Genomic DNA, 12,993 nt, shown 5'->3' with positions numbered 1-12,993 from the left:
CCGCATTTCAGAGCTGAATTAACCTTAGGCTACCCCTTTCTTGCACTACTTCGCTTTTGTTCCTGAATGTTTGAGATCGGGAATGTTGATTCATAAAAATGAGTTTGTATCACTTATCTGCCAAACTAGCAACTGTTGCTCAGCCACATAGATACTCTGAAAATTTACCAGCAGAGATACCCCACTTTGCTTATTTGTCATGATGGCGGGAATGTAATTTTTTAAATTATAAACAAAAATCCAGAGGGCAAGTACAATTTTGGATGATGGATTGTGTATTTATCCCTGTGGTTCTTCTTTTTCCCTGGAATTCACATATTGCAGGGGAATGGGAGGGTAGAAATATTTTGCGCTGTGCTCTCCTCTACTTCTGTTTGGGATTGAGAAAGCAAGGTGAACCGTGCTTTCGTAGTAGTTTTGTATACGCTGTCTGACTTACAGCTTTCTTTTGCCCTAACCCAGGTTTTAAGCAGTTTGGGAGGTTCCTTTGAAGATACTGAATAGGCTGCTACAGAACAGGGTGAAATTGTCAACTGCTCTTGTTGTACAGGACTGGGAAATACTGTTTGCTTAGTCACCAAGCCCTGCGTACTACAGCTGTCAGTGTCTCCAGGTTTTGTAGGCGCTCTCTCATTATCTTCAGAACATTCCTTTCAACCTGCCTAGGCCCAGAAGTGGGTCAGTGAACTAGCCTGCGAGTTGAGGAGTGATGCGCACAAATCTTTAGATGTTAAAGTTTTGCAGTGAATAATGGCATCTGCATCCTTGCCTTTGTAACTCAGCTCTGCGTACGTCAAGGATGTAGGAGTAAAAAGATGATACTAAATTTGAGGATAAGTTCCAAATAAAATCGCTTATTTTGAAGTGCACTAATGGTCAGAATTAATCTTGTGTGCTAATGAGGTGCGGATGAAAACCATGCTGAGTGTATAAAAAACATATTCTTGGAGTGCTTTGTTGCTTTGTGGTACGAGTTGTTCTATATGGGATATTTTGGATTTTTCTAATGCCTCCCCTTCTCATTACTTGCCTGTGACTTTTGAGGCCATTTTATTTCTGGTTTGTATAGAGTAGGTTTTGAGTCTCAGACGATGCAGAACACATCAAATGCAAAATTACTACTGCGATTGTCTAAGTTGGCTTACTTAGGCCCAAGTTTTCTTAAAACTCGAGTCAGGAGAAAAGCATATTGATGCCTATATAGAAAGTGTAATCTAGGTTTACTGAGAAAGACGAAAAGAAAGTGAATCTGGTAGCCTTAAGGAAGCCTAAAACGTTATGGCAAAAAAAGGATCTGTATTATGCTGAAAAGACCAGGGGAAGGCTGAGTACTGTTGAAGGGATTCTTCTAAGCACTACAGATATTCAAACATTTAATTGTGATAGATAAATATATGTTACAAGTAATTTTGATTCCGATTAAAATCTCAGGTAATTAAACACATGCTTCCAGGCGTAAGAAAGCTTTTTTTTTTTTTTTTTTTAAAAGTTTGACAGGGAAAAATGCTTTTATATGATGCAGATTTCTAAGGAAAAGCTAGCAGGTAATAACAACTATTCAGATTTTTGACTGTATTTACAATAGTATCATATAGAAATATTGCTGTTAAACCTACAAAAACATTTCAGGAATCCAGTGTTTCAATAGCTGTTCTGCTGGTTTTTGTTCATTGACAGATCACATGAAAAGAAAACAATACTCTTTTTTTCCAGTGTTTTAAGGTCTTTTATAACCTACCTATTCTCAACATGCAAGCAGTAAAAAGTTACATCTCCAGGGAGTTTATTTTAAACACATCTAAATATCATAAATCATATGTACATGTTTGAAATGGTCTCTAAAAAGCAGGTCATTTTGATAAATGATTATAAATACTGTGAAATCATGGGTTTTGAGAACTTCTGATTGGTTTCTGAAACACATCAGTAAGAAAAATGAGCTGCACACTTGTAGTCAGAAAGAACTGTGTAACTGATTCATCAATATGTCTGTGCTTTTCAGCGTGGTTGTAAACGGAAGTAAGAAAAATACATAATAAAGCATAGTTTTTCTGGAAAGAGTTAATTTGTTTGGTAGCCAGTATCAAAGCATCATTTACCATTAAACCCCCCCCCCAAACAATAAAAAACACCTCTGTAGATTTCATAAATGAAACAAGTTCAACATCTGATGAATAATAATCATAGTTTTAGGAGAAAACTTTTAAGGCTGATTGCTTAGCAAATGTTGGACTACCTAGTGGGCTACTTGCTAGGTTGTTTAATAGATGAAAATTTGTAATATGTTCACTTTCACTCTCAGGAAATATAGTCAGGAACTTTTCTAGGACTGTAAAATTTTTAAACTCTTTTTACTGATACAGTCTCAGAATTCTTTACCCATAGCCAAAGAGTAATTTTATGTGAACAGAAATATTTAAGTATGGCATCTAATTATGTATTTCTGTCTGTTTATATGTATCATTCACTAGAATTTACACTCCCCCCCGCAACCCACCCTTTTAGAAACATCGGGGTCCCAATACAGACATTCACTTGGAGCACAAATGTTTTTGTGAGAAGGTCTATTGACTTTAGTGGAACTACTGAAGTGCTCAAAGTTTTTTAAGCCGTTGGAGCTTAACTCTGTTACTCTGTTTTAAATCTTTGGCACAGAATGTAATTGCATGTTATTCTTTTGTTATTTGGTATTAAGCACTATCAAGGATCCCAGTCTTCAAAGCAAAGTCACCGAGGGGTCTGGATGAGTAAGAAGTGTGGTACTAGAACCAAATGGAGAAGGAGATATGGACACATGGGGATTAAAGATCCGAACGTTCTGGCAATATCTGGAGAAAATGTCACTAAAACTTTTCAAAGAATCACGGTTGTAGTTACCTTTTAGGATTTTTAAACTGCTGTTGCTTGGTAGGGAAGGAAAAATGCTTTATAATTCTTGCAGATCTTTATTGATAAAATATTAGGATTGCCTGATTGTTTGAGCATTGCCAATTCAGCATTATAGATATAAATTGAATTTTAATTTTATTGGTTTTAACACCCTAGGATAAAATTTGTCCTAACATATCTAGCATAACTTCTCTAGTATTTTGCACAGTAAGTAATCAGATTCCAGATTTTTTTTGCCAGACTTGTTGCCCTTTTTAGACATGCTAATTATTTAATAAGTGCTTTTTAATTGAGCCTGTTAGTCTGCATATAGTTTGCCGTTTGGAAATACTCATTCTTTAGTGATGTGATGACTCAACGTGCTGTATCTTTGAAGTCCTCAAGAGTAGGATTGAGCTCTGTGTCTTGAAATTCAAGGGAAGGTGACAACATTATCTTTGCTGCTACCTGCTAATAATCTGATATTGCTCACTGGATTATTGCTTTCAGCAAATACAGTGTTACACAGCGGTGTGAATGGTCGCTGTAGCATGTTTCTTTCAGTAGCAAAATGTATTCTACCACGCAGTTTTGCTAGTCTCTGGAAAGGAAGAGAAATAAATCTGGTTTCCTCTGCTACAATGAGCACAGTTTCAATGCATCAGTAAAATGTAGTTATGGTGGGGTTGGGTTCAATCCTTATTTTTGCTATGTTATCCTGTGTCCTTGTTCCAATACACTTAAGAATGCAACTTGAACGGATGCGAAAGGAAAGTCATATTTTTAAAATACAAATACTTGCATATGACGCTAATAAGGTTTCTAACTAAAATAGTGTGGCGTTAGAGAAGTTTGATGAACAGTGCTTGAGGCTACTTCATTACATCAGTGCACAGCTGGGCACTGAACCCAGCCTTATGACCTGTCTCGAGCCTGTGCCCCGTCCTTTTATGTCTGTTTCCCCAACCCATACAATGGCAAAACCAGTGCTTTCCTTCCATTTGTAAAGTACTGTGAGCTTTTCTTAAACGAAAAGCTTTGTGCGCGTGTGCGCGCGCGCGCTTGCGCTTTTTTTAGTAGGCTTTAAAGACTTACAGATCCGCTTCGCCATCTCTCAAGTACTGCTGGTGGCAGGGTGGGAGCGGGACGGTGCGCAGCCGCCCCGCAGAAAAAGCCGCCTTCCCGTTACGCAGCAGGGCAATCGCATCACCCTTACCAGCGTGAGCTTGTGCGGCTTGTGCGTAGGTGCGCGCAGCAAGAAGTCGTTTGACTTCTGGAGCGAGCGTCTGGGGCCTTTGATGACCGGAGTCTGTTGCATTTAATGAAAGCTTGAATTCAAAAATAGCCTGATGTAATTGTGTTGGATGTACACGGTCTAGTGTTCTAGGTATTTGAAGTATTTGAATCACTAAAAAAAGTTACTAAAATAAATGGTTTATAAACATACGTGCTAAGGCAAGTTTCACCTGGAAGATACTGATGACAAAACTCCCACTGATTTTTGGTAGTACCAGATATTAAGACACGCATTCTTACTATGAATGTAGCTTAGTTTGGGAGAGGAGATAGGCCAGCTAGCCGTGCTAGTGCTTACGCTTTTTGTGATACGCCGTCTTGCGGGCTTCCAGCGGCAAGCACAGCAAAGGAATGCTTGTTTAAAAAAACACTGCTGCCATCGGTCTTAGTTTTCTAGCGTGGTGGAAACACATTTGTTGTCCTTGTTATTTATTAGTATATGTTACAAAATCTGCGTCCTTTGATAAGTTCACCTAAACTATATCCATTTAAAATAACATTTTAATAGATAAAAATGTAAATCCCGCCTACATTATTCAGTCTCTGCTAATTTTATGTATATATCTGTAGTATCATTAGTGCAGAGTTGCATCACTGTATCCTAGCATTCACTGAGTGATGCAAAGTGGAAAAAAAAAATCATTACTACAAAGGCAGTTCACTGTCATACAAGAAAAGTTGCTTCTGAAGTTTTCTACTAAACATTATAAATAGACAACTTAGGCTGTCAAAATTCTACTTGTTAACATCAGTTATATTAAAGATGTAATATTAATTGTAGATTAGGGAGGATGTCCTTAATTTTGAGATCTTGGACCTACAGAAGACAGTGACATACCTCCTGTTCGGAATGTGAGTTTATTTTCCACATGGAATTGTGAATTTTACAAATAGTTTTGGGGGTAGGTTGCTTGACTGGAAGTTTTCATATTAATGAATAGGCATGTGATCACACATCAAAAGAAAAATCAGAAATCACATTTGGAAATTGGCTATTGGATATTGTGTACTTCAATGATGAATGTAATCATTCAATAGTCTGAAATCACTGGAGCTTCTTACTCAATACAAAGAAAGCAAACAGTCTGAACTTTGTGTTGAAAATTACCTGTGCTGAACAAACCTTGCAGTAGTAGGAAAAAGGGCCCTTAAAATACATGAACAGAAGAAAACATACATGAAAACTTAACAGTCATTTGAAATAAAAGTTATTTTGTACTCAAACCTATGTTTCCTTTTATCTTTCTTTTCAACAAATGAAACAAAATAATGGACCAAACAACAGAAGAAACAAGTCTCAAAGGAATGAGTCAAATCTTTCATTTATGATGGAAGAGCATAGTTTTACTAAACCAATAAAATCCAGTGGATTATGAAACCCTAACTGGAAGCCAAGTAATCTTTTTTCTTTCTTTCTTCCTTTCTTTTTTTTTAATGAAGCTGCTTCTTGGACTAGAGAAAAATTGGTTGATTGAACATCATTTTATAGCAAATAGGATATGAAAAACTAAAACTGAAACAGATTACTGCAGGCTTTTAAAAGTCCTTCTTACTTCTGCATTCTCTCAGATCTCTAATAGCTATTTTTTATTTTTAGCGAGTGAGCCTGAAAAAATACTGCCTTACATAAACTGTGTTAGATGCACTTCAGTGTCCTCTGCCACCATTGTAAGTTTTAATTCTTAGACTGTGATCCTACGATGATGCCAGAATGCATTTAATTTTTTATGTTGGGAGATGAATGAAATCTTGGGTGTGCTGAAGTCAAAGGCAACTGCTGAGTGGAGCCAGGACTTCACAGCAGAAGTAGTCGTATTACTTTGATACTAACACACCTGAAGTTAAGTGTAAGTTTACACATTTTGGTGAATTGGGGGCATTAGCCACTTAAATTTACCAAGCGGAAAAAAACTGTTTCCCACTTTGGTCCTTCTAAAAATAGATACTAAAAAATCTGTCGGACATATGTGGACTGACAGTATAGCTCTGAAGAGAGTTGAATGAATCGTGGGGTTTTCTACCTGCTAAGCAAAAAATGGCATATTCCAGAAAAATGCAATGTACCCTGAGTGTGCGTGGGGGCTCCTTTGGAAGGGGATGTTTTTGCAGGGTGCGTGGGGTTCCTCGGGCACACGAGTCTCAGTAGCTTTTCAGGCCTTTTCAAGCTGTAGGCTCCATCCTCACAGGGTATGTGGACAAGCAAAACCAACTTGTTAAAATGAGCTTATTGTAAAAAGAATGGTAACAACAGTGACTAGGTGTCTCCTCAATTCATGAAAATACTTGGTTTTGGTAAAGGAAAAGAACTGAAGGACACTGAAGGAAAAAGAACTGAAATCAGATATGTTGATAAATGGTATGATGGCACGTTTTGCTGCAGTGAGCTGGTAAAAACGTAGTGAATGGAATCCCGTGCGGCTAAGATGACATTGGTTGCTCGAAGATGCCTTGAAAGCTTTGTGCTTAGAACACCAGACAGTATTTTCTCCGAGAAGAAAACAGCAGTCGAGTGTGGGCTAAGGCGCATTCATTCCTTTCAAGTTGGTATTTTCCGAACTAGACTTTAAAACCTAGTAAAAGTCCATGAGTCATGCTCGCCTTACATAGGGCTTAGGGAGAACTGAGAATGTTGCAAGTCCTTTGCATTTTGGAATTACTGATCTGATTGACTCAAAAGTGACATAGTAGTATTAGGCTTTTTTTTTTTTTTTTCTTTCTATATTCTTGTTTTGGGAGTACCACAATGACCTCAAGCCACAGCTGTGTGTTAAGTCTTTGCATTCTCGAGGACATTAGAACAATACATACTAATGGTCTCACTCCCGGCTCCTTCTCTCTCCCTGCCTCTCTTTCTTTTTTTAGACAAGTCCATTTCTGAAAGAGTGTATGCCTGTATATCCTTTCAATTTCCATTTATCCTTGCAGAATGAGCACTTTCTTTACTGCAAAAGAAAAAATACCACCCTTTACCTCAACTAGTTTTCCATTAGATGTTAACATAGAATAACTTAAGAACTGCAGTGATCCGCTAAGTAGAACAGTACCGTCAGGTAATGTTAGTCTGTTAGGCAATGCAAGATGAAACTGTTATGGATCAGTGGAGCAGAGTCAGATAAAAATAGGAGGCTTCATTAGCAGCTGTCCATAAGGAGACTTGAATCTGCCGCATTATCTTTTCTGGTATTACTACCACTTTAATGTACATAATTTTCTAATAGATTATATTATTGGACCAATAGAAAGAGTGACTATTCTGTCTGTATTTTTATGAAATAGTATGTTATGATTAAAAGTAGTAAATGGAACAACTTAAATTACACAGTTTAAAAAAATAATGTGAATAAGCACAGGAGAAAAAGCTGGAGAGAAGGGCGCAAATATTTTGGATTGGTTTACACTACGAAGAAATATGCTGCCAAACTTTCCTGTAGCTTTGGTTTAGTTTTGCATTTTAATTTTTTTTTCTTCATTCATTCTGACCCCTTTACTTTTTACACTTCAATTCATTACTACAACTTTACAAGGCAAACATCTTTATTGCTTTAATATAAGGGTATGTACAGAAATCTAACAGTATTCAAACCCTATAAAGCTATCTTTATTTCATTCATTCCCAACTGAAATTTAGACATGCAGAGAAGGCGCCAATCAGGTTTGCAGTCTGCTGGCATGAGAAGTATCAGAGATTTAATGTTTCTGTATTTGCAAACATACCATGAAAGCTTTTCCAGACATGACACCCAAACAAACAGGTTTTTTTTGGATAGAGATTGTGCGTTTCCAGAACAGTGGCTAAATGCATCCAGCATTTAGTATATTTGTAGCGGAATTGAAGTATATTTGCTGAAATATAACTTACAGAATGACCCAATCCTTCAGAGTTCTCGGGAAAGCTGTTTACTTCCCTCCTTCAAAAGCTACTCAGTGCTTTACCAGTCTGTGTACTGATGCTCTAACCCTGTCGAAGCTTAGGTTACTGTGTAAAATTGTCTTGGAATTAATAGTGTAACATTCAAAAAGTTAAGCACAGGCATGTCGGTTGCTACTCTGTCATTGATTCCTTCAGCTTGGTAGTGTGCATCTGAGAAATGTTTGTAGTTCCACAACATATGGGTAGATACCATAAAAATATTATTTATGGAGGCTCTGGCTTGCTTTTGTTTTTTAGGCATGTTTCACAACTAATTGATAGTCTTAATTCACACACACACAAACTAAAAGATGCATCCATGTTAACCTTGAACATATAGTTGACTTAATTATGTTGGTAAGTAGAAAGCTTGATGCTACCTATATAGTGGAGTCTGGCTACGTGTTATTTCTGGCCTGTTGATTAAAAGGACCTTGTTAACGTATCAGCAGACTCTTATTACAAAAGGTGGAGGTGAAATCCACACTGAGCTAGAAATGGAAGAAGTACTGCTCTTACCTGAGATGTTCATATGAACCTCCATGGAGCCTTACCGGTTCAGAAGTTATTTGGTGGGGGGTATGTGTTTCCTAAATAGCTCTGGAAGAGTATTTCTGCAAGTTGGGAACTGAAGCAAGTCCAGGGAACGTGTCTAGCATGTTGCACAACAAGCACAAAAAGGTCTCACTAATGAGCCTTTGCACCTTCCCTGCCATGTCATTTAATGTCTCCTATATCTCTGCTCTCCATAAAGCCTAAGAGCTAGTTTTATGCAGTTAAGGTCGGTTTCTTTATAAAAGCAGACAGCATTTCCTTTCCTTCCAGGGCAAGAATGCACAGATGTACGAAAAAATGCTCACAAAAGAGACCTAGGGGTGAGCACAAAGCATTTTTTTAGAGGAGCAAACCAACTTTGTCCTTGATTTCCCCAGTACAAGGCCATGGGTTGCTGCTTGTTCTGAACAGGGTGAGAACTATGGTTTAGGAGATCTTATTTTGCCACGGGAGTTTGCATGTTGCTTTTATCAATCTGCTCTCTCTCCAATACATTTTCAGACTGTTCCACAAATGAATTTTTCGCCTCTTTGCAGAAATCGAATCCTGTTTTCCTGCCCTGGCTCTCTCTTGGTTGCTATTTTAACCCTGCCAAAGCCAAAGCTTATGAAATGATCCTACCTTTCAATCATACCCTCTTGAAGTTACCTTCCTAGAATCCTTCTTCTGGTTCCAGTTTATCCTCTCAGAGTTAAACTGTTATTTCCCTGCAAGGCGTTGCCCAACTGCTACTCAGCCAATGTTTCAGATCCTGTTTCTTATCTACCTCAAATTTTTCTCCATGCTGTCTTAAGTGTGTTCTTCCTTTTTCCATCTACACTCTTCGGTATGGCTGACGTACATGCAAGAAACATCCAGAAGCAATATTCTGTCACTATTCCATCGGCCCCAAACCATCAGTTGTTTTACTGTGACTTTTCTGTTGATAACTACAGGTCAGTCATGTCTCTTCCATGCATTTACGGTGTGTAAGAAAAGTGTGCAAGCCTGAGAGTAAACAAAAGAAAGAAAGAAAAAAAAAGATGTTTTGTGTGATGTCTCTTCTTTTCCTGAGCTTTTAGCTTCATAAGGGTGTGCGCCACAGAGAAGATTCTGTGAATGGCTATAGTGGAAATCAAGCATGATCCAGACATGACAATGCTGATGGTTAATATCTAATACCAGTGATATACCCAGTATTTAGCAGACCCTTGTGTAAAAATAGAGTATTTGTAACTAAGCCAAATGAGTGGAAAAAGATTGAATCTAACTTTCTTAAAATGCACTCTTTTAATTCCAAGATTTTAGGTAATAATTACTTGTGCTAGAAGGAATGTGCCTCAAAGAAAGTGAAGTCTCATTTTGAAGGGGCCTGTAAACTCTTTAAATAGCATTGGCAATTTGTCCTTTCACTCTAGTTTTCTGTAAGAAGAATTTTGAAAGTGGTAAAATATTTTTTTGTGATTCCATTTCATTGATGTAATAGACAAGAATATACATTTGTTGTGTGTGTGAGTGTGTGCATGTGTGTATTAAATCTAATAACAGCACATATGGACCTGGGATTGTCCATGTGTTTTGACTGGACCAGCACTTGGTTATACTGTGCTATTTTACTCCTAAATGTGTTTTAAAAACAGTTTAGGGAGGGTGAGGGAGCTGCAGACAAGGAGAGGAAAGGAAAGGTACAGGAGTCTTGCTGATACCTTTTGAATGCTGGGGCTTGGCAATTTGCAGTTATTTTCCATATCTAGAGTTTTTGAGTGTAATATCAGCAAACAGAGTGCGTGGTAAAATTACAGAAGATATTAAATTTGAACTCTGGAGACATAAATTCACATGAGGATCAGATCACAAGATTGGCTGCTTTCCGGCTAGTCGCCAGTGGTCTTTTTTCCATATCACAAAAATCACCATACAATTTGGCACAACCTTCAGGCTCAGTGGAGAGGATTCTGTTCCAGGACTGAAATAGCCAAAAGCATTAGATGCCAGAATTGAGGTGCGTTTGCAGTGTAGGACGGAGACAGTTTTACAGCTTTTGTCTCAAGTCTTCTTTCCTCTTGCTAGGAATAAATCTCTCTGGGTTTTGGTAAGAGTTCTATCAGCTTTATAGAGGAAGGAGGGAGGAATGAGACGCTAACCTTATTATTTGTGACTTTATAACTAACAAAATCCTAGAAGTGTGTTGTGTCAGTAACTCACATTTCTGCACCACACGTTAGAATCTAATAGACAGTGCTTGAGAAGGTTTTAAAAAATTGGTAAAGAGATAGATTTCTGGTCAAAATTAGAAAAAATTTAAACAAGAAAGTTGCAGACTTCTGAAAGTGATGGAGTCCTGCTCCCTTCCCCCACCTCCCATCAGCAAACTGATGTTTCCAGCAACTTCAAAAACAGAAGAGTTCTAAATGTACATAAGGAACAGATTAAAGTCCTGATTTGCGAAAAAATTTGAGCATATGCTTAAGAACCATTGACTTCAATGGGAGTTAAACATGTCTTCACACACGCTTCTTGAACTGGAGACTAATAAGGATATTAAAAAGGATCAAGAGGCTGCCCCCCTTCAGGAAGCGCTGCAAAACTGTCGTAGCTGAAAGCTTTTTTTGTCATAATCATACTGATTTTCATCACTACTCTCCTTACCTCACTTCCAACCTTCACAAAGAGGAGAAAGCAACTCTCCTCTCCTTCTCTTCTCCTCTGTTACCCTCTCTTCTCCCGTGCCACTCTGTGCCAGACTAAGCTTTCTCTGGCTCCAAAAAGGAGAACTACAGACTCTGCAGTGTCCATTAGGGATGCCATTATTTCCAGTGTAGTGAATGTGGAAGATGGTCAGATGGTACAGTGGATGGTGGCTGAACAACCCCTCTGAGAGAATTAATTACAACATAGTTAATTACACTGCTGTCTAGCTATGCAGACCTATGAATGATTGGAAGGACATAAAACACAGTACAGATTGAAAAAAAAAAGGAAAGGAAACCTTGCTAAAAAGTCACACATAATTTACCTAGAGGAATCTTATTTACAGGGAAAAAGGCACCCCCGCCCCCCCAAACAGTGATCTATATTTATATTCTTTTATTAGACAAGTGACAGATGGAGTGAAGTAGTGATGACTAAAAGGCTTGAGTGTGGGCTGATTTCTTTCAATTCAGTATGACAAAATGGGTTATGTATATGGTTCATGAGTGTGGTACTAATTTATTAAATGCTCATTTGGACTTTAAAAAATAGCTTGCCTTCATTAGCAGTCTCAGGAAACAGACTCCATAGTGTAATAAATCTCACTTGCAGGAATTTTGGCCTGATACTCATCTTCAAATACTCTTAACTTTCTTTTTCTGAACCTTGTCTCATGCTTTACTACAGTCCTAAATAATTTATCCATTATTTTCATCTTCCAGCATTGGAAGGCAATTCTCATGCATCCTTACACACAGGATTAGTTGGTTTGGGGATGAGTCTTTGTTCTTACCTTCAAGTCATTCATTCCAAATTTTTTTATTTTCTTAATGAAAACCCTTTCTACAAATGAAGATCAGAGGGAACTTTGGCATAATGGCTATTTAGCATAGAATCGCTTATAGAAAAAAAATTGTGTAAGAATTGTACAGCAGTAGAAACCTTAAACCTGGATATAGTTTGGTAAAGAAAATCTGATGAGAAGAATGCTCATTAGGTATAGGAAAAGCTGAAAATGGACTGTATGTTTCTTTCCATCCCCCAAATTTTATTAAATTACCTTATGTAAATTAGTAAAGATGTTTCCTGACAAGTTTGTTTACGTGCTTATTGAAGCAGCTTGCTTTCATTCAAGCCAGAAAAAAACACAGATTTCCATCCATGGTTTTGTGTTTTCACTAGTCGCTGTTTCCTTTGCTGCTGTGGGTGTTGTAAGACTAAAAAGAGACATCCAGTTATTCTTTACTTTTGTCCAGTTGAGTCTACTTATTCATGAACCTGCTTGAAAGTGTTGAGTGTTTCAGTGTTCGCTGTTATAACTCTGCAAAAATTCTGTGTCCTTAAGCAGAGACTTTCTTAAAATGTTTGAATTCACACATTTCTGCAGAGCGGGTTTTCCCATAGTGGGAAGAGAACTCGGAACAGACCTTTACTCTCCCAGGGTTAGTATCGGGTAATGCTGTGCATTTCCTACATTATCTGTTTTAGGTGCAGAGGTATGGCACTACCATGTAGTCAACGTTTGCCTGTCTGTCTCCGTAGTTGCCCTCCAACATTTAAATACAGAGTTTTATGACTACTTAGCACAGCTTTCAACCCTCTTAGGACGTATCAGGGTCCAGGCACAATGATGTATTCTGGGCTCTTGCAGAGCATTGCAGCTCCTGTATCACCGTCCGCACCACTGTAGGGTG

General features: G+C 38.0%; 1 protein-coding gene across 1 annotated transcript in view; it reads left to right on the top strand.

Annotated features, from left to right (window-relative positions):
* The first annotated feature begins 202 nt into the window (after window positions 1-202).
* Window positions 203-12,993, top strand: part of LOC104623681 (homeobox protein MOX-2-like) — a 51,045-nt gene continuing 38,254 nt past the window's right edge. The window contains exons 1-3 of the mRNA XM_010290850.1: window positions 203-213; window positions 3,905-4,109; window positions 4,946-5,016. Of these exons, the coding sequence (XP_010289152.1) occupies window positions 203-213; window positions 3,905-4,109; window positions 4,946-5,016 (287 nt within the window). The remainder of the gene's footprint in view (window positions 214-3,904; window positions 4,110-4,945; window positions 5,017-12,993) is intronic.

Source organism: Phaethon lepturus, unplaced genomic scaffold (assembly GCF_000687285.1).
Source record: "Phaethon lepturus isolate BGI_N335 unplaced genomic scaffold, ASM68728v1 scaffold14237, whole genome shotgun sequence".
NCBI classification, from domain to species: Eukaryota; Metazoa; Chordata; class Aves; order Phaethontiformes; family Phaethontidae; genus Phaethon; species Phaethon lepturus.
The sequence above is the reverse complement of the archived record's forward strand: the minus strand, read 5'-3'. Positions and strand labels throughout refer to the sequence as shown.